This window comes from Equus quagga, chromosome 20 (assembly GCF_021613505.1).
Source record: "Equus quagga isolate Etosha38 chromosome 20, UCLA_HA_Equagga_1.0, whole genome shotgun sequence".
In the NCBI taxonomy this organism is placed as follows: domain Eukaryota; kingdom Metazoa; phylum Chordata; class Mammalia; order Perissodactyla; family Equidae; genus Equus; species Equus quagga.
This window is the reverse complement of record NC_060286.1, coordinates 17,998,417-18,018,726: the sequence shown is the minus strand read 5'-3', so window position 1 is coordinate 18,018,726 and position 20,310 is coordinate 17,998,417. Positions and strand designations below refer to the sequence as shown.

Sequence of the window (20,310 nt, the reverse complement as noted above, 5' to 3'; positions counted from 1 at the left end):
CAAACTCTTTTTGAAAATAGTATTTGAAATTAATCTGGGGAAGTAAAGTCAAAATAGTAATATACACATACCTTCTTATAACCATTTTATTCATCATCTCATCTTAAGAAATATTAGTATGTAAGAACCTGGAAAAAACAGGAAAATTCCTGGGGTTAGATGTGGGTAGATTTTTTTCCTCTCCATTTTGATTAAATTGAAACACTTAGATGGTGATTTAAAATGATGAAACTTCTCAAGATACAAAGTGTACTTATTACTAAATAGCCTTTAATTTCCCCCAAATCATGACATTAAACTCTCTAGTGTGCCCAGAACATGATTACAGTTCCTGTATGCCAAGCATGGGGTTTTATGGTACAAGTCACAAAGGCACCGTTTGTTTCTGCCAACAAAGTGTACTGACCTTTTGTCCCACAGAAAATCAAAGAATTGTTCCTTTTTTTTTAAAAGATTTTATTTTTCGTTTTTCTCCCCAAAGCCCCCCGGTACACAATTGTATATTTTTAGTTGTGGGTCCTTCTAGTTGTGGCATGTGGGATGCCACCTCAGCACAGCTTGATGAGCGGCGCCATGTCCACACCCAGGATTTGAACCTGCAAAACCCTGGGCCGCCGAAGCACAGCACACGAACTTAACCACTCAGCCACGGGGCCGGCCCCAAGAGTTGTTTCTTTGTGTGCTCCCTTTAGATAAATCTGGACATGGAAGGGGGTTAGTGGATGTGTTCCTACCTCCCTAGAACTCAAAATACTGGAAGTAAAATAAATGTTGCCACTTCCACAGAGGTTAAATATCAGGGATTCAGGACTTCCTCACCACATCCATTTTAACACTCTGAGCAGGGGGATATAGGAAGAGAGGGGTTAACTCGGCTACTTCTCACTTCCTTCAGAGGGATTTCAAGCAGGCTGAAAGGAGGGAAGTGAGGGAGTGTCTGTGTCCACTCACTGGTAGCTGACCTGTCTGGAGGTGGTTCCACGGCTTGTGGCTGCACACATCCTCCCCTGCAAAGAAAGAGGCCCTCAGCAGGGTGACTGGGTTCTCCCAGTACCACCAAGCCAGGTGAAGACCATTTCGGGGCTACACTCTGTATGGGCATCTGGGCTAAACTGCCCTGGAGTCTCACGGGACTCTTTCTACACAGGAAGAAAGAAATGGTATTGCCCTCCTTGCTCAAAGGAAAGAACTAAGAACAAATCTAAACGTGTTGGAGTTAGAATGAAATCTTTGAAGAAAAAGAAATGGTTGATAGTGACAGATTAGAATGTGAGACTGATAAGCAATGTGGCAAATAATGAATTTAGTAATCTGGAAATATTTTTATATTTTGCCTTCTCCACACAACTACTCTTCTGAGAAAGAGGCTTTCTGGATCTGACACTAGGGAGAACATTAAGTCTAGAAAACATAAACTATTTTTCTATAACAACCATATAAATCTCTATTTATATATTTTCTTCTGTTCTCAAATTTCCAACTGTTATTTGTCATAATTAAAAAAAAACCTCAGGAGCCGGCCCGGTGGTGTAGTGATTGGGTTCATGCACTCTGTTTCAGTGACCCAGGGTTCATGGGTTCAGATCCTGCAAGCAGAGCTACACACCAAACATCAAGCCAGGCTGTGGTGGCATCCCACAAAGTAGAGGAAGACTGGCACAGATGTTAGCTCAGGGGTAATCTTTCTCAAACACAAAGAGGAAGATTGGCAACAGATGTTAGCTCAGGGCCAATCTTCCTCACCAAAATAAAAGAAAAACTCAGAGATGCTAAAATCTTTAAAATTTAGCAGCTGGTAGCACCATTCCTTCTCTCAAATTAAAAACTTAAAAAATTAGGAATTAATGGCCAATTATACTCTACTTTAAATTGCAATATATCAAATAATTGAATTTTATGAGCAAACCTTGTTATATATAAACATATTCATGTTCCTAAAGATTTATTAAACTTATAAAAACGTTTGTATCTATCTCAGTTTTTCTCCCCATTATCATGGCTTTATCATGTCTGTAGTCAGGACTTTTCCTAACTCCCTATGGAACTTGTACTCAGTTCCCTATATAATCACGGGAAAGTTCTCTTGAGATTTGTTTTGTCTTGGTGTTTGTCAGGAACAGGAATGTGGTGCTAGCTGGGAACACTAGGCCTAGAGCAGTGGGGAGAAATATCTCATACTGCCATACTGCACAGCTTGTAGGCCTGTGAAAGGGACCCTGCGCTGGACTGCTTTGCCCACCCCAGCCAAGGATCTGCTGCTGCAGGCGGGTGAAGAGGACGCGCCCATTAAGACCAGGAGACCCAAGAAGCTGTCAAAATCACTGAAGGAGGATGTGACTTGGGAACTGGTGGTCCTGCAGAGGATGCTGCAGGAATGGAAGACTGCCTGGGCCCGAAGTGAGTGAAGGGGGCGGGTTCCCGATGTATCAGTGTGTATTTGTGAGGGAGGAGTCCTCACCTTGGAGCAGCTTTTCTCAATCTTTGAAAATCATCCCTATCTTATGAAACATAACAATCTGGGGCAGAGTAAGGGCCTAGCAAGGACTGTTGAAAGCCACAAGATTTGAGGGTTCAAGGGCTGCTGGCTTTCTGAAAATGAGAGACTAGTTTAGTTAGTGCAGGAAAAACAGAAGCAACCCATCACATAAACTGGATCAGATACACAAAAATGGGTTGAAAAAGAGATTCTGAGTAAAAGCTACTAGTAGGGAGCAACTACAGATGATGGGAGCACTCAAAGGCTTGATACCGGCAAAGAGAGCAGTTAGCAATAAAATGAGGGAGACCTTGAAAGCCAGATGGCAAGAGCCTTCAAAGGAAAGGAAACCTATTGATAACCACAATCATTAACATTTGAGCCCTTATCTTGTCAGGCATTTTGCTAAACACTTCGTCTAGTTAATTCATTTAATACTCAAAGCAACTCTGTATGGTAGATTCTAGTATTGTTCTCATTTTACAAATGACAAACCTCAAGCTCAGAGAGCTTACGTAACTTATCCAAGGTCACACAGCTAATAACTGTGATTCCAAACCAGGTATATCTGACAACACAGTATCCTTAACCACTATGATTTATTGCCCGTTTTTATTTTCCAGATGGTAACAATGAAGAGTTATTTAAGCAAAGAGAGATAGGATATAGGATGGGACTGGGGAGGGTTTTGTTTGGGAACTGCCCAAGAGGGTACCTGGATCATCAGAGAAATAACTTCCATGGGGTCCTTTATTCTTCTGAGCTAATGTTTTGCTTGAATTGTCCTGAAGGGAAGGGAACTTCTTGTCACCTACCTGCAGCACAACATACCCCTAACCAGGTGGTTCTCTTCTCATTTCCCTCCCTGCGGCACAGTCATTGAGTGGCACCATGAGACAGTAGAGGGCCTGCTGCGGAGCTTGGGGGACATGCATGATGACACCCGGATCCAAGCCATCCTCACATGTGCCACAGCGGCTTTAGAACGGCCCCGGATTGTCACCAGCCAGGGGGACTCAGGTGAGAGCCAGAATGAACTGCTTGAGCATAGCAACAACTCACAGAGCCGTAGAAAATGTGAACTGGTGGGGACCCTGGAGCTTATCTGAGATCCTTTTACAAATGTGAAAACCAAGATCCAGAGACTGGCCTGAATATATACAGTTTATTAGCAATAGAGATGAGATTAAAATTCCTGACTTCTGGTCCAGTGCCTTTTACACTACACTCCATTACCTTTCAGACCCAATCGTAATAGCCAAAAATTATATATATGTAAATATATATATATTTGAAATATATATTTGAACGCTGTATATACACACTTTCCTCCCAACTCCATTTTAGCCTTAACTTCTTTTGACATCACACCTCAACGTGAACATGTCCCATCCTGAAGTCACTGCCCTCTCCGTAGACCCCTCTCCACATTCCACGTCTCAATCCGCAGCCCCAAAATCCATCCCATTTCCAGTCAGGACCCTGCGTCATCCTGGACAAGTCCTTCCTTTCCCCACAACCAACTGACCAATAAATCCTACTGATTCTACCTCCTAAATATCCTTTCTTAATTACAAGAGAAATATAAAGCGTCATTATCAGTCAACACGGAGGAATATAAAAAGAAGTAATTACCTTCCCACCCCCACGCCACTCCCCAGGGTAAGCTATGTTTAGCTGGGCATTCCACAACTCTCTCTCTGCTTTTACAAACATATGCCAACATGTATGTTGGCTTTTCTATTAATTACAAAAATGACTGTTGAATTTTTATCAGCCATTTTCTAGCTTTTTCTCCCTTAATTTGTGGTTATGATGAATTCTGCTGTTAAATTCTTAAAATAAATCCCAATGATGATGATATAGTATTCTTTTTTTACTCCAATGGGTTTGACTTAATATTTTAGAATGTTTAACTACATTTGTAAATGAAATTGGTAGTTTTGTTTTTATTTACACTATTTTTTAGTTTTTGCTACCTTTGTAAAATGAATTAAGGACTTGGCCATTTTTTCCAATGGTCTGTAATCTTTTGAAAAAGAAATGTCAATAGCTTTTTTCTTTACTAGCAATAAGCAGTTAAAAAGGAAAATTTCCCATCTACAAAGGCCAGAACTATAACCTACTGAGGAGATGGTTGTTAAGACATAGGACCCAGAAGATGGAAACTATAAACTGCTCTTGAAAGAACATAAAACCGACGGTCTCTTAGCCCTCAAGTGCCCTCTCAGATTGACCTTTTATATGAAGCCCAGGCTGATACTTTTTCCTTCTCTGTTGCTGGTAGCATCCTAATATTAATCACTCTCTCATAACTGTCTGTTTACTTTCCCGCCATCCCTACCAGGCAAGGAACTCCTTAAGGGCGGGGAGTCATTCTACCTCTACAAAGTTGTCAGGTTTTTAAAGTTTCATTTGACTTATTTCTTGTCTATGGAGCTCCAGATTTGGGCATTTTTCCTCCAGGTCTTCAAATTTGTTGCTTCTCTGCTGGAAAATCCCTCTTCTCTCTCTTCACCTGATTAACTTCTATGCTTGCCATTCACTTTTCAGCTCAAGTGTCACCTCCTCTGAGGAGTCTTCCTTGCTCTCCCCCCCAGACTCGGTTCGGTGTCCCTGCTGTATGCTCCCACACATACATTTATTATAACTGCTTGTTTCCTTGGCTACTAAATGAGATGATGTATTTTCAGTGCCAGGATATAGAGAAAACCTTCAATAGGCAGCAACAGGTATTATTATAATCTTATCCCCAAATCTTCCACACACATACAAAGAACGCCTTTGTCTTCCCCTAGAATTGTGCCTTTCACGTGATCCCTTTCACATGTCCTGGTTGATTCAATTTTGATTTGTCTTATTTCCTCCCTACACCTCACCCCAAAAAGTCCTTATTATTTCTTGAAATACTGAACTGACTTCTATCTATTGCCCAGAAATACACATATTTCCATCTAACCTGTTCTTAATAGATGCCATAGCAGCCCCCATTGTTAGTAAAAAGGACAGATTAAAAATCCTAAAATCACAGTCACAGGTCCAATCTGCTGACTCCTTGGTAAGTCAGCTAGCCTCTCTGAGCTTCAAATTCTTTATCCACAAAATGAGAATAGTTATGGACAAAAGGTTAGGAAAACCTTTGCCCTTTCTACTTGAGAATTTGAGCTTTAAATGCCTACCCGTGGCCCTGATAACCTGATAAGGACAGGAACTATCTTTAAAGGCAGCATCACTTATGATAAAAATGAACCCTGAATGATACATTTGGACTGGGAAGAACTGTAAGTGAAATATGAATACTTGAAGGCAGCACCATCCTTTGGGTTTCCATGAATGCTGTGAATGATAACAGGCATGCTCTTTGTGGACTCTGGAAATATATTTATGGCGTTGTTAAAAAAGAGATACCAACTCCGTGAAACATAAGACTTGTTCCCAGAGTGGATTCTATGTTCCTGAGCTGTCCCCAGCAGGCTCTGTGGAATGCTATTCAAAATGCCTCAAGAACTGGCCGAAAGGAATGCCTGAGGCTGCCCTGTTGGCAAACTGTGCTCCCACCCTGCATCCTTCTGAAGACTGTGCCATGTGTGGTCTATGATGGTCTTGTGAGTCTGTTTAGTTAAAACTAAGACTCCTGAAATACACATATTTCAGGTGAGCTCTGCAGTAACACCTGGCTTGCCTACTTCAATGAGGGCTGGAAGACTGAATGCGATAATATGAAAACACTATATAGATGGCAAAGCACTATGTAAATATAATTGCTATTATTAAAAATACAAAAATATATAGGGTAAAGAGGTTGATTTTCATCACTAAAACTAATGGTGAAGGTTGCGATAGCCTAGCTGGAAACATTCTTTTTTGGCTTGAATACAGCTCTTTAGAAGCCAGAAGATAAAGGATTGGGAAGTGGGATACCCAGCACAGAAGTGAACCATAAAATCCTGCCCATTGCAGGGGCTCAGCTAAACTCTAATTACATTAAGTAGCAGGAATCACCTGCAACTGAGACTGAGGTTGGCCACGGGAAGGATGCTGTGTTTCAGAGAAAAGCCAAGGGGCTACACCCTCTTACCTGGCTCTCTTGATCACAGACAAGGAGCCCGTGAAAGCCCCACCTATCCAGGACTTGCCAGAGGTTCTACAGCCCGCCCTGGAGGCTGCTCTTTGTGACAAGAATGAGCATGTGCGGATGGCAGCAGCGGTATGCCAATACGCCATACAGTCACATAATCCCGTTGCCCGGGACATCATGCAGACTGCCCTTTTGAAGGGTGAGTAAGGCCCTGTTATTTCTGACCCGGGAATATGGGGTAGAGCAAGGAAATCTCACCATCAGCCTTTCCTAATCCTTTCCTCTCCACAATCATGCTCTGTGATGTCTACTTTAGGTTTATGTTGAACAGAGCTTAGTTCTTCCTAGGCACTTTGACAAAATAGGTATATTGCTACCAAGTGGGACCTGGGCTAAGTGTTTCAGGTGCATTTGACTAGAAAACATGCCCCCTTGAATTCACACAACCAGATTTTCTTTTCAGTGAAAAGATGATGTAACAATATTAAAGAATACTTTCTGAAAATTAAAAAAATCACCACTTGAATACATCATGCTTCCATTTTTGCACAGTAACTTACAGGCATTGACCACATGCATTGTTGGAGTAATACAAGCAAAAGGGTCCTGTCAGGTGCCTGTCAGTTAGGCCCAAGAGGCCTGACTGTTCTCTCTGAAAGATGTGCCCGTTCCTTCCCTAGAGGCAGGGTGGTGGGTAGTGGGGTGGAGACAAAGACAGCGGGCTGACTGGTTTGGCCGTCTGAATATAGACATTCAACCACTTAATTCATCTGTTTTAAAAAAGCCTTCACTCCAGACTTCCCAACCTCTAGGGGGAGGAACAACTGTATCTCTCACCGAGGCCAGAAGCGCCTTACTGCTCTATTCCTAACAAGAGCCTTTTAGGATGAGACTTTTCAGTTAAGATTTTCAGTCTATATTTAAAACCTTGACATGATCCACTTAAATATGCTTTAAATATAGCATTGCATTTCTAGACTGAGAGGGGCACAAGGAAGTGAGTTATCAGGCAGGTAGCAGCCTTGGGTACCAACCTAAAGGCTGTTCTCTCTGTGGGGAGAAGAGATTGCCATTCTGGACTCCTTTTTTCATCCCACTGTGGCAGGTAATAGCGTGGACAGCTGGGCTGCAGCTCAGTGCTTGGCTCTGGAAGGTGCTGCCACTTACCCCGTGATTAAGAGGATCCTCCATCAGCTGTTTACCAAGAGGAATGAGGAAACTGAGCACCAGTCTTGTATGCTCCTGAGCCATCTCAGTGGGAAGACAGTATGTGCCTGTTTTAGAGTCAGAGAAAGAAACCAGATTTGGGGGAACAATTGGGTCTTTGAGGTCAGTGAATGTAAGGAATCAAAAAAGCAGGTGGCAGGGTAGGATGATCTCAAGCATAGGTGGAACTGGACTAAGTGTGGGTGAACTGGGGTGTATACAGGGAAGTGACAATAGTGAGCTAAGAGAAAGGTGAGAAAAGCAGGTTGCCGGTGGTTTCTAACTATATGCAAGAAGAGTTGTGATATGTAGAATTTGCTTCTGCCGGAAGTTTACCATTGAAAACTGCACAGACCTACCATTCTGTTTACTTTCAGCAGAAATGTGAAACCCAAAAAGATTGAGGCATATACAAATCATTTTAGGGGTAAAGACAGTCAAGAAGAGAAGACCCCAGGAGTTTTCTGTTCAGATTACTAAATCTGTCTTGTTCCCTGATTTCTGATCCCAGAAGTCAGTTGGCTCAGATGGAAGAGTGCCTCATATCTTGTAAACCCACTCTTTCCTTTGCTAGAGATGGGCATCTCATGTACTTGTGACACTAATTATGCTGAACGCCACGTTAGGATGTCACTTCTTCAAGGTTCTAGCATCTCTAAAAGCAATTATGAATATTCACACAAGTCTTCCATTTCCTCAGACCCTGATACACACCCTGCTTGCCGTGGAGCTGAACAGCCGTCAATGGAAGGATCGGATTGTGGCCTGCCGGGCTGTCTCCCAGATCAGTGGAAGTGTCAGTTTGGTAAGCCTTCTCTTTCTGTGTTCCCAGGACAGAAAGTCTAAGCGAAGCCTGGGCTAGGGGGCCCTTCCACTTTTTGCTGCTATCTAGTATCCCATTCTTACCAAACAGACCTCTGTTCTTACATTGCTACTCTTACTCCTAAGTCAGAATTATCTCCAAATGCCATGTCTTTCTGCGACTTAAGCCACTGCTTCTCAGCATGGCAGCAGTCCACAAACACTTTTAACTCACCCACGAGGAAACAAGCAAAAAAACAAGAGAACGAGTTTAGAAACTTTTATAGTAATTTGATGTTGTTTCAGCATCAACGTATAAGTATCAGTCAATGACGTTTCCCACCCCAAAAAACTGGTCTTGCATCACAGATAGTTTGAGCAGCACTGACTTAAACTACCCAACAACCCAACTATCCTAGTGTCTATACTGGCTCTCCTTGAGTGCTCAGCACACGCACAGAGAAAGTATAAAACACAGTCCCTACTTTCAAAAAACTGACATTATAGTTGGAGTACCAAGACTAACAAACAAGTGAGTCAAGAACAAGCGATAAATGTAAGGTACTTTCTTAACACTTTTCGGAGAGAGACTGATGAGGCTGAACTCATCAGTTAAAGTTCTGTGAAGGAACCTGGGACAGCTGAGCAAGACTGGGACAGGACTGAAGAGGGACTTCCAGGCAAAGGGAACCGTGACCATCATTTAGGCCTTCACCTGACCTCCTTTTGCAATTATTTTTAAATCACCTTGAGCTGTCCACATGGGATTTTTGCCCTTCTTCCCATGTGCCACTATGTCTTTTCCTTATAACACTGAGTACCTGCAAAATGGCCCAGAACACTGCCACTCCCATGAGAAGTGAACACCCTCCACTCTTTGACCCTCACATTTTGGTGTGGAAAGCACAAAATCTGGCCATTTGGTATAATCACCTGAAGATGTTTTGGTCGTTAATTCTTCCTCAACTGCTATCGTACCCTGCTGCTAAAGTGCTGGACCAGCAACACAGGCATCACCTGGAAGCTTGTTAGAAGTGCAAAATCTCACCTCAGGTGAACTCAGTCAGAATCTGCTTTTTAACAACAGCCAATTCATGTGCACATTCACTGCCTTAGCACTTGTCACTCAGGATTGCCAACTGAAAGTAAAAATTACGATACGCAGAGCAAGCCGGGGACGGGTTAAGATGAGAACTCCACGTCAGACCGCTGGAATTAAGAAAGGCAGTATGTCCATCCGTTCTTTCATCATTCAGTAAGCAAGCACTTCCTGACCATATCCTACACGCTAGGTACTATACTAGCATTGGGGATGTCAAGATAATATGGCCTCTCTCAGTAAATGTTATAAATAGCTGTAACAGAAGCCACTATGAGGTATTATAGGGATTTCCTGTGCTTACAGAGGGGACAGGAGAGTTTACGGAGGAGATGCTTTTTGATCTAAATCCTAAAAGAAGAGTAGGAAAACAGCAGTTACCAGGTAAGGGTGGAAAAGGGAGATGTTTCAGGCCAGGAAAACAGGGCACATTTACACAATCATCAGCTATAACTGTAGTAATCTTTGTCCTTCCCCTCTGAAAGAAGTACTGATATATAGGGTGGCCACTGTCCCGGTTTGTCCAGGACACAGGACTTTTAATACTAAAACCAAGAAAGTCCCAGGTAAACTGAAATGAGTTGGTCACCCTATTAACGTATCACCTTCAAATTTTAAGTCTCTCAAACACAGATTGCACTGGTCCTCCAACATAGGGTAGCAGTTTAAAGAATGAGCTTGGAGGACAGACCTGGGTCTGAGTCCTGGCTCCAGCACTCGACATATTAACCCTGGGCAAGTAAATCTAAGCCACCATTTTGTCATCTGTAAATGGGAATAATATCTGCCTCATTGGACTACTGGGGAGGATTAGGTGATGGGTAAAAACACTTAGCACATAGTACTCAGCCATAAAAACAGACAAAATTGTCCCATTTGCAACAACATTGATGGACCTTGAAGGCATGATGTTAAGCGAAATAAGCCAGCCAGAGAAAGACAAACACCGTATGATTTCACTCCTATGTGGAAAATAAACAAACACGTGGACAAAGAGAACAGATTAGTGGTACCAGAGGGGAACGGGGTGCAGGGGTTGGCGGAAGGGTTAAAGGGAACATGTGTGGTGACAGATAAAAATTAGACTATTGGTGGGGTCAGCCCAGTGATGCAGCAGTTAAGTTTGCATGCTCTGCTTCAGTGGCCCGGATTTCGCTGGTTTGGATCCCGGGTGTAGACCTACGCATCGCTAATCAAGCCATGCTGTGGCAGGCGTCCCACATATAAAGTAGAGGAATATGGGCACAGATGTTAGCTCAGGGCCAATCTTCCTCAGCAAAGAGAGGAGTGGCGGCAGATGTTAGCTCAGGGCTAATCTTGCTAAAAAAAAAAATTAGACTATTGGTGGTGAGCACAATGCAGTCTATAAGAAACTGACAAATAATAACGTACACCTGAAATTACACAGTTATAAACCATTATGACCTCAATAAAATAACTGGGAAAAAAAACATTTAGCGCAGTGCCAAGTACAAAACTGACGTTCAATAAATGGTAGCTCATTATTACACCTATTTATAGGATATGAAACATAAGTTGATCCAGCTGATGTTGAATGACTGGCATAAGGAAGTGAGACAAGCAGCTGCCCAAGCTCTGGGGCACAAGAGCCTTGGGAAGGAGGTGCATGACACAATCAGGTAAGACGTAGTCAACATGGAGAGAGAAACTTCTCTATTCTTACAAGTGTTCAGGCGGCCTGGGATCCAGCCTGCCAGCGTTTGGGTGAGCTGCCCTGTATTGTATGCTTATCATCGTACTAGGTCCCATTGCAGAATTATTTTAAAAAAATAAAATAGAAAGTTAACAGTCCCTACAGATGCTAACACTGTGGCTAAGGAAAGAATCACTGAGTGCCCACTAGGTGTTAGGCACTGTTTTGGATGTTTAAGAGTTCAAAACTAGGACATGATTCTGATGATACAGGCATGATACACAAATGTCTAGTAAGGTCATGTTTGTGGAAGATGGCTAAGACTTCAGGCAGAGAGGAGAAGGGAAGACATTCCAGGCTGGGAGCCAAATGCAGAAATGAGCATGGCACATCTAAAGGCAGTGAAGAGAACTCGACTGTGTAAGAGGTGCATGTTGAATGTTTCCTTTATTCAGTCAAGATAGCTTAGTGCCTAGCATATGCTGGGTCATAGGGATTCAAGTAAACAAGAGAGTTGAGGTCTTTGCGCAGTGAAACTTAACCTAATGGGCATAAGGCTGACTAGGAAAGGGTGGGAATGAACAATAGAGAGCCTACAGAGGTTGGATTTTATCCTGAGGGCATTAGTGGGGTGGAGGGGGGCACCAAAAGTTTAAGGAGGGAAAATAAAAGCACCTGTGCCTTACAGAGTCAAACTGAGTCAAGGAAATCCCCAGGAGCGTGTGGAAGCCCTCTCCCTGATTGGTAGGCTCAAGCTCATGACCGCCAAGCTTCTCCCAAGCTTCCTGAACTGCTTCTCTGATGACTTCATGGCAGTTCGACGGGCAGCCTGTTTGGCAGCAGGTGCCCTGCAGATCCGTGATGAGATGGTGAGTCAAGGAAACATGTTCCCATCTTACCTGATTAACCTGAAGAGGGCACTACCCTGAGCTTCCCTTGTTGTGCATAGAACACTCACCACTCTGTGGGGACACAGAATGAGAGATAAGAACCAGGAAGGTGAGGGGGTATAGAGGCCACATCAATCAGTGAGGACCACATTTAGCTCCCAGCCAGCCCAGACTTCACTCTAGAGCACATCCCTGAATCCTGTTCTCACCTTAGTTATGGGCTTTAGGATCAACTCGTGAATGGAGTTGTAATCCCTAGTTATTAGGGGAAAACCTGATGGAAGTGTTCAAAAGAAGCCTGTTGGCCATAGATCTGTGAGCTGACAAAATCAGTCTACAGATGAGATACTTCAGCTAATACGCTGTGTGTGCAGGCTCCAGATCATTTGTCACTAGAACCAATAAAAAGTCATTTTTCGGTTCTAGTACATTTTAGAGACAAGAAGGGTCCCTGTCTCTGGTTCATTCTTGCTCTGGTCCTCTCCACTCAACAGTGCCTTTTATCCATCCCAGGTCCTTGAATGCCTTCTGAATCTGACACAGAGAGATCCTTACTGGAAAATCAAGGCCTTTGCCATTCGAGGTATTACAGAAAGATTGGCCCCAGCTCCTCAACCTCAAATACCTTCCTATATGCTAGTAGAGATGATCCCCAGAACCTCTCTAGGAAGTGGGTAGTGTGTAGGGGAGGATGATCACACCTTCTCAGAAGTTCCTTGTCTGAGAAATTAAAGATTATTATCTTCCTCTTTTTAATTTTTAGTGAAAGATCCCAAGTCTAGGTCTATGTCAAACTTACTAAGGCAAAGGGCTGACAAGACAGTCCCTGCCAACAGAATTAGGGAGAAGTTCCAAGGAGGTATCCACTGCTGGCTATGCCTGCTTTCTCTGGAGGTTTCCACGAGAGGACTCTGTAAAAGACCAGATTCAAGACTGCTACAGACCTAAAACCCTGCCCTCAGATTTTCCTAGAGTTTCTTTTTAAAGCATCCTTGGCATTGCTTCTCTCTCTGACAGTCTCTGGCAGGTCCCCAGCAGAACTGGCCCTAGATAAACCTGTGAAGTAATTGTGCCTCCTTTCTCCATCACCCTGCCTTGATTAGGCTGGTCTTCTGAGTTATCCATCCCATATCTCATCCCTAGATACATAGGTAAATCAGTGTATGCTCACATCCCAAGGATGGGATGGATCACCCCCTCCTAGGAATCTCCTTGGAGATAACATAACCCATCCCTAAAATTCTAATGGTGATTTGCATCCAAAAGGGAAGATACAGACAAAATACTTAGTTTAGCATTTGCAATACTTAATTTCGCAGGTGGCTGCCTACACCTTATTACTTTATTAATAAGGCTATCTCTGGATCCTAGGATATAGCCGACTCAGTCTTAAGTGACAAAATTAAAAATTGTGCTGCCCTCTAATCTCTGCAGCTTTGGGACAGATTGGCCAAGTGAGTCCGCAAGTGACAGACCTTCTGCTCTGGGCCATCCACTATGAAGAGTCACCAGGTGTACGACTAGAAGCTTGCCGTAGCATCCTAGCCCTGAAACTTCAAGGAGACCGGGTCAGGGACACCTTCCTAGACGTGCTGCTCCTAGAGAACCACAATGCTGTTCTAAAGTAAGCACTAAACCTTTGGTTCTTGCCACAGCCTCTTGTACTGCCAACTCTCCCACCCGAGTTAGAATATATCCCTGCCTTTCCAGGCTGCCTAATGGCTGGAAAAGCACAGGCTCACTTGTGCCGTTCACATGCTTACCCAAGTGGGTAACAGAAAAACTGGCCTAAATTAGATGCAAAGTCAAGCTCATGTAGTTCACGCGCCTGTTCTCCATCCCAGTTGGTTTTATCAGATGCCTACTGTGAGGACAGGCTTTAGAGTTAAAGACCACGGTTTGAATCCCAGCTCAGGCATGCACTAGCTTTGTGAGCCTGGGTTAAGTTACTTAAACTCTCTGAGCCCATTTTTTCATGTATCAAATGCAGATGATAGTCTACCATATGGGTTTGTGGTGATGATTAATGAGAAGACATGTTCAGTAACTGTCATAAAGGTGTTCAATAAATGGTATCTATTAGTATCTTCAAATACATCACCTCAAAAACTACACAACAGGGGCCGGCCCAGTGGCATAGTGGTTGGGTTCATGCAATCCACTTCAGTGGCCCAGGGTTTGCGGGTTCAGATCCCAGGCACAGACCTACACACTGCTCATCAAGCCATGCTGTGGCGGCATCCCACATACAAAATAGAGGAAGACTGGCACAGATGTTAGCTTAGTGACAATCTTCCTCAAGCAAAAAAAAAGGAAGATTGACAACAGATGTTATCTCAGGGCCAATCTTCCTCACCAAAAACAAAAACAAAACTACACAACATCCCTATAAGCTAAGCATCACACCCTTTTTGCAGCTAAGGCTTAGCAAAACCGCACAGTTAGGATTGGAAATTTAGGATTCTTGTCTGACTCCGAGTTCTGTATTTGCCAACCCTGTGCCTTTTTTAAGGATAGGAAAAACCACCTAAGAAGTCCTTCTTATCTTTCAGAGAAATTCATCAGGCAATGAAGATACTTAACTTAGAAAATGAAGGAAACCAAGAAATGCTTCAGGAGATCAAGAACAGGGTAGATAAGTACAAGCTGTGTTTTCAGAGAAAATGCAGGGCTCTCCAGAGTTCCTCAGACCTTTCTTTTCCTCATCACAGACACAGCCTCATCTACATCCACATCCACATCGCATCTAAACCTCAGACACAGATATCTCATTTGAAGATACAAAACATCCATCCAAGACAGGATTATAAATCCTATTAGTAAAAAGCCAAAACAAAAATCCTCTTAGCCCTATCAAGTAGCCCTCAAAATCAGGGTTTGCTGTTGTCAATTGTTGTTTCTGAAATACTGTTCCATTCCTTTCCATTTTCTCCCCACCATCCCCTAAACCCAGGTTCTTCTTTCTTTTCTGCAGGTAGGCACAAAGAAGGCATGAGGGACGGGAGCTGGCCCCTAGATTTTCTTTTTCCTTCTCAACTTTCCCTAATTCCTAATTAAGGCTCTTTCACCAAAGGCACACTCATAGCTGAACAGGTGGTTCTCATCTTTCAAAGCTGTTAGATGAAATGAAGGAATAGAGAGAAAAAGGAATTTAAAAAGGAAAAAATTCTTTCTTCATATAATTCACGACCAGCTTCACACCAAACAAACATTTCTTAGCAGGTTCCTTTCATGTCCAAAAAGCTAAAGTGAATTTTTCATTAACAGGTGTAAAACATGTCCAACCAATATCACAAGAGAACAATGCTCTTAGGCATTTATATACCGTCTAACACCATTAAGCATGCTGCAATGTTACTTTAATGCTTTTTGATGATTTGCAGCCTCGTATAGTTTTTTCAACATCATTTGTTCTGATCTAGATTCAAACACTAAGCCAAAAGGACTTGCTGACGCAGAAAGTATTCAAGATTGAGATGGTCATAGGAAAAGTGAAGGAGGAAGCAAAACGTGTTTACTTGCAACCCAAAGAGGGGCAAAAGCCACTCAAATTCAATAGTTTTCTCCAAGAAACTTTTAAAGGTAGGTCTCCTGGAGGTGAGTCCCGTGTCTTCACTCCTTTTAACAAGACTTTTCCATGATCTGGAGGTTTTGGGACTTCCCTGCAAGCCCTGTAGGATGAAAGTCAGGAAAGGCTACTTCGTTTCCTTCTTGGCACCATCCTCTCAGTCCTCTTATTTTTCTCCTGCCCCTCAGGCTTTTATTTGCTATTTTGTCCCTTAAAAAAATTTTGAACTGATTTGAAAGTTAGTTCAAAAAAGCCCATTTTAGGAAAACGTGAATATTAAAAAAGCCAAAAAACTACTGTATTGATGTTTGATTAAGCACCCCAAAAAAGCCTTGTAAGCTTAAGGTTCAGCTCTCTAAGGAAAGTCGCATTGGAGGGAGAGCTTTCATTTTTACTTTACGTACATCTATGCTTTTGCAACTTAAAAAAAAAAAAAAAAACTATTTATAAACTTCTCAACCTTATACAATTGAACCTGTCAGTTACGGTGATGGGATTTTAAAAGTTCCAGATACAACCTAAATGATGAGGTGCAGACATCAAGCTGTACCAAAATATACTTACAAAATCTGTGTGCCCAGGCGTAGCAGCAGCCTCAGGTCATTCAGCCAGCTGCCTACCAGCCACCACCCCAAACCCAGGTCTTCTGGTTCCAAGTCCAGTGCTCTCTGGTACACCAGGCTCTTTTCCACCAACCATGAGAATATTCACTTGCCAGATTTGGGTAAGTTTCTTCCAACTGCCAGAAAAAAATGAAAGTGGAAAGTGACTTGAATACCAGCCTTCCCTCATGGCCAGCTTGCTACAAGTTGGTTGACTGAGACCTATGATAGCACAACTAGGTGACATGCTGCCCCTTTGGGAGCAGTGCCAGCCACTGATGAAAGCAAGCACTGAGCAAAAACAATATACTCATAACTTTTCTAATAGGATTGTGCTGTTTGGGGTCCAAGTAAGCATGATTAAAATGAGTAAATTACCCCCAAAGTTACAGAATTGGTCCCCAATCCTACAACCACCTCAAGTAACCTTTCACCTCAGCCATGAAAGATTTTCCCTATCTTCCTCCCCACTCCCACATTCTTTCAAATCATGCCACATAATAATCTAGCCTTAGAAAAGGGAAACATTCTTTGGCACTTTAATAACTTTTCTAATATTCATACAAACTCACAATGACAAACACGATACTGACCCCAACCCTCCCCCCAAATTGATGAAAGAGAACTCAAATGAAGGATGCAAATTCCAAATAAAAACTTCTAATGTCTCAAGCAGAATGACCCAGCTAGTGCTACACAGTACACTGAAGCCTGAGGGTGATGATGAAGTTGGTGCTCTGAAATTATCAGGGACCAAGGTCACTTCTGCATAAGTAGCTCCTTATTTCCACCTCCAACTTCTGCTTTTATTTTGTGCCTAGATGAGGTGGTGGTTCCTAGAAGATCATTTGAGATTTGTGACATTGAAGAAGTCATAAAGGTAAATGTGAGCACATTGATGGTTATCAAGGTAAGAACATGAGTTTTTCCCCCAAAAAGGTGGTAACGGTAGGAGAGAATCACTACTGTCTTGTTTTCAGCAATCAACAAGAAACTAGTTCAGGTGAGAGGCATCTTGGTGAGCAGCAGCCCCTTGTCATATAACATGGTTGCCAAAGAAAGCTGGTCCTCCACACTGTCACAGGGCAGGTCCCCTACTCTTACAAACTCTGGGTAGGAGCGGAGCAAGAGTTCCATGGCATCAGCTTGCTGGGGGTATATCTCCAAGCACTTAGGTTCCTCCAGATGATAAACACGGGAGTTTTCCACTGTATAATAGAGAAACAAATGGCCTCCCTCTCCCACCAGCCGAGCTATCCCATCCTGAAGCATGTGCACTTCTGTTTCTGTTGTCAACTGGGCCCCCACGTTTACAGGTTCTCCAGCCTCCCAACGAATTGGGAGCCCATAAACACTTAGTGCCCTTTCCCTATCAGTCAACACAGGGGGCAGAGAATCGTGGATGAAGTCTTTGGCTCGCTGGTCAGCCACCGCATCGACAGGGGCAAAGTGTCCCAAGCGGGCAACCAAAACCCGCACCTTCTCCATGAAAGCAGTTCTTCGCGGATCCTTAGAATCCGAATGCTGGGCCCCCATGTAATCCATGAAGTCTCGGGGCAGACCCCTACGAAACTCCACATTTTCTTCCATTGCAGCCTGCACTGCCAGAGGCAGTACGGCCTCCAGGAAGTCGCCCCAGGTATTGCGCTGGTACGTGGACAAAGTGAGGTGCAGAGAGTGCACTCCATCCTGGCATTCGGCTTGGTGGATGAAGCCCCGAGGAAAATAGAGCAAATCTCCAGGTTCCAGCACAGTCTGCAGTACTGGCTCACCGAGGTCATCCTGGCTGAAGTTGGGGCTGGATGTCAGGGCCAGTTCCTCAGTGGGGATCCGGGGTCGGTAGACACGCCAGAGTTTCCTACCTTCCAGCTGCAGCACAAAAGCCTCGATGTCGTCGTAGTGGGGGGCAAAACCTTGCGAGTTGGGGGGCGTGAGGTAAATGTTGGAGCCTGCCATGCTGCCAAACTGCTCCTGGAGCACAGCCAAAAACTGCCACACGGTGGTCGAGAAAGCCTGCGGACAGAGGAGGCGCAGGGAGCAGCCGGCCTGGTACAGGGACCACGCGGCGGCGGGCAGGGCGCGGCCCGGCGGGTTCAGGGTCTCTCGCCGCCCGTTGATGTAGCGCGCGGCGTCCAGGTGCTGCCCGAAGTGCACCTCCTCGTTGCGCAGCATGGAGTCCAGGTCGGCGGTAGAGAAAAGACCCTGGTAGTAGGTGTGGTCCTGCCGCCGCACCAGCACCGCCTCCCGCTCCCACAGGCGCCGATAGAAATGATCCGGCGGCATGGGTGAGATGAGCCACTCAAACAGGCGCGCCGCCCGCCGCCGGCTGCTGGGGATGCGGTTCAGCTCGGCCAAGACGCGCAGCAGCGGGGAGTCCCAGGACAGCTCCCCGCCCGTGCTGTCCACCTGCGGCCCCGAGAGCGTCGCAGGGACCACGGCCGGTGGGGCGGCCGCCAAGTGCTGGGCAGAGCACAGCAGGGCCGAGGTCTCCACCGCGCGCGCTGGCGCGCCGGGCACCTCCACCAGGCGCGCAGGCGGCGCGGAAGCCGGCACCAGGCGCGCGGGCAGGGCGGGCGCCTCCACCAGGCGCGCCGGCGGGGTCTGCAGGGAGCGGGCCGCGGGCGAGGCCTCCAGCAGCTCTGCAGGCCCCAGGTGGCCGTACGGCTCCCGCCGGGCCGCATCCGGGATGGCCGCCGCCCCAGCAGGCAGCGGGTCCCCGGGATCGTCCACCGTCGACTCCACCCTCGAGTCCTCCGAGTCCTCGCTCGGGAGCGTCTGGGCCCTCAGCGCGGCCATGCGGGACGCAACACTTCTCCTCAGCTGCCTTCGGATCTTCCTGGGCCTCAAGGGCAGGGCCAGGACCGACCCGCTGTGTGGCTGTGGCTGGCGCCGGCGCCTCAACCGCCCGCGTCTCAAGAGCCCGGAGCTAGCCCGCAGCCCGTCCATGGTCTGCCCTCTCCGGAGCCGCCGAGAAGAGGAACCACGCAGCCCGAGGCCGCGGTGCACTCTGGGAAGGCGGGCGCGGCATCCCGCAGCCTCGGGGTTGGCCACGCCCACCACTCTCCCACCGAGCGCCTCCGGCTCGCCGGGTTAGCGAATGTCAAGTTACTTTAAACGCATGGCTTCATATTAGAGCGGCGGAGTCCTTGCCAAATTAACAAGGATTCCATCTTTAGTGGGCAATTTAAAAATCAAGTTGCTAGGATTCCAGGAGAAAGAAAGTTGGCCAACTAATTCTTCTTTCTTTCTAGTCTCTCTTTTTAAATAACACGCTCCCCAGCAGCTTCTTACGAGAAAGTGCCCGATTCCTGTTTTCAAGGAATGCTCTCAGGCAAAGTTCGAGATTTAGATCAAATCTCAGGTCTACTCGGTGTTTACTCTGCCGATGACGTTATTGATTGAAGCCCTATCTAAACTCCCTCCGTCCTTTTTCTCCGTTACAAATTCTCAGTCCTTGCCCTCTCTCTTAAGATATTATGAACTTTTCTCCTTGCGTTCTTGATATCTGCTCTTACCATCTCCTCTGGGGTTTTGTTTCATTAGCTACAACTTCTCTCTCCAGAATCTTCAATCTCACCTCCTCTGAATCCTAAATTGACTTCTTAAATCTGGGCCTCTCATCTAACAGATCCTGTGGTAAGCATCAGGGTGCAATTGTTGAGAACAACATGGTCACTGTCTCCATTGTAACTACTACGTTGTTTTGTACATAAATATTACTTGTCTTCGTTAGACTCATTTAAGATAAATTCCCAGGAATTGAATTGCTGACTCAAAGGGCAAGATAATTTTTGTGATTATTAATAGGTTTTACCAAACTCCCTCCAAAAGGGTCTACAATGTCGCAAACAATTATAACCATTTTAGAGTACATGGTGTCTAGGACCTTTTCTGTGGTTCTGTTTGATCTTTCAGTCTTCTCCTCAGTCACACTTT

The 20,310-nt window shown here is 44.9% G+C and overlaps 2 protein-coding genes across 2 annotated transcripts in view; one reads left to right on the top strand and one right to left on the bottom strand.

Annotated features, from left to right (window-relative positions):
- Nucleotides 1–15,845, top strand: part of HEATR4 (HEAT repeat containing 4) — a 29,668-nt gene extending 13,823 nt beyond the window's left edge. Inside the window, exons 5-15 of the mRNA XM_046647758.1 lie at nucleotides 2,194–2,397; nucleotides 3,353–3,496; nucleotides 6,574–6,753; nucleotides 7,660–7,820; nucleotides 8,461–8,565; nucleotides 11,182–11,300; nucleotides 12,003–12,183; nucleotides 12,718–12,787; nucleotides 13,639–13,828; nucleotides 14,757–14,835; nucleotides 15,627–15,845. Of these exons, the coding sequence (XP_046503714.1) occupies nucleotides 2,194–2,397; nucleotides 3,353–3,496; nucleotides 6,574–6,753; nucleotides 7,660–7,820; nucleotides 8,461–8,565; nucleotides 11,182–11,300; nucleotides 12,003–12,183; nucleotides 12,718–12,787; nucleotides 13,639–13,828; nucleotides 14,757–14,835; nucleotides 15,627–15,845 (1,652 nt within the window). The remainder of the gene's footprint in view (nucleotides 1–2,193; nucleotides 2,398–3,352; nucleotides 3,497–6,573; nucleotides 6,754–7,659; nucleotides 7,821–8,460; nucleotides 8,566–11,181; nucleotides 11,301–12,002; nucleotides 12,184–12,717; nucleotides 12,788–13,638; nucleotides 13,829–14,756; nucleotides 14,836–15,626) is intronic.
- Nucleotides 15,846–16,899: 1,054 nt separating this feature from the next.
- Nucleotides 16,900–19,365, bottom strand: RIOX1 (ribosomal oxygenase 1). The gene has a single exon (XM_046647193.1). The coding sequence runs from the start codon at nucleotides 19,318–19,320 to the stop codon at nucleotides 17,374–17,376; it is 1,947 nt and encodes a 648-aa protein (XP_046503149.1). The 5' UTR covers nucleotides 19,321–19,365; the 3' UTR covers nucleotides 16,900–17,373.
- Nucleotides 19,366–20,310: the final 945 nt, after the last annotated feature.

Excerpts from the sequence above, each read along its gene's own strand:
- RIOX1 (XM_046647193.1), bottom strand. The coding sequence starts at position 19,320 with ATGGACGGGCTGCGGGCTAGCTCCGGGCTCTTGAGACGCGGGCGGTTG.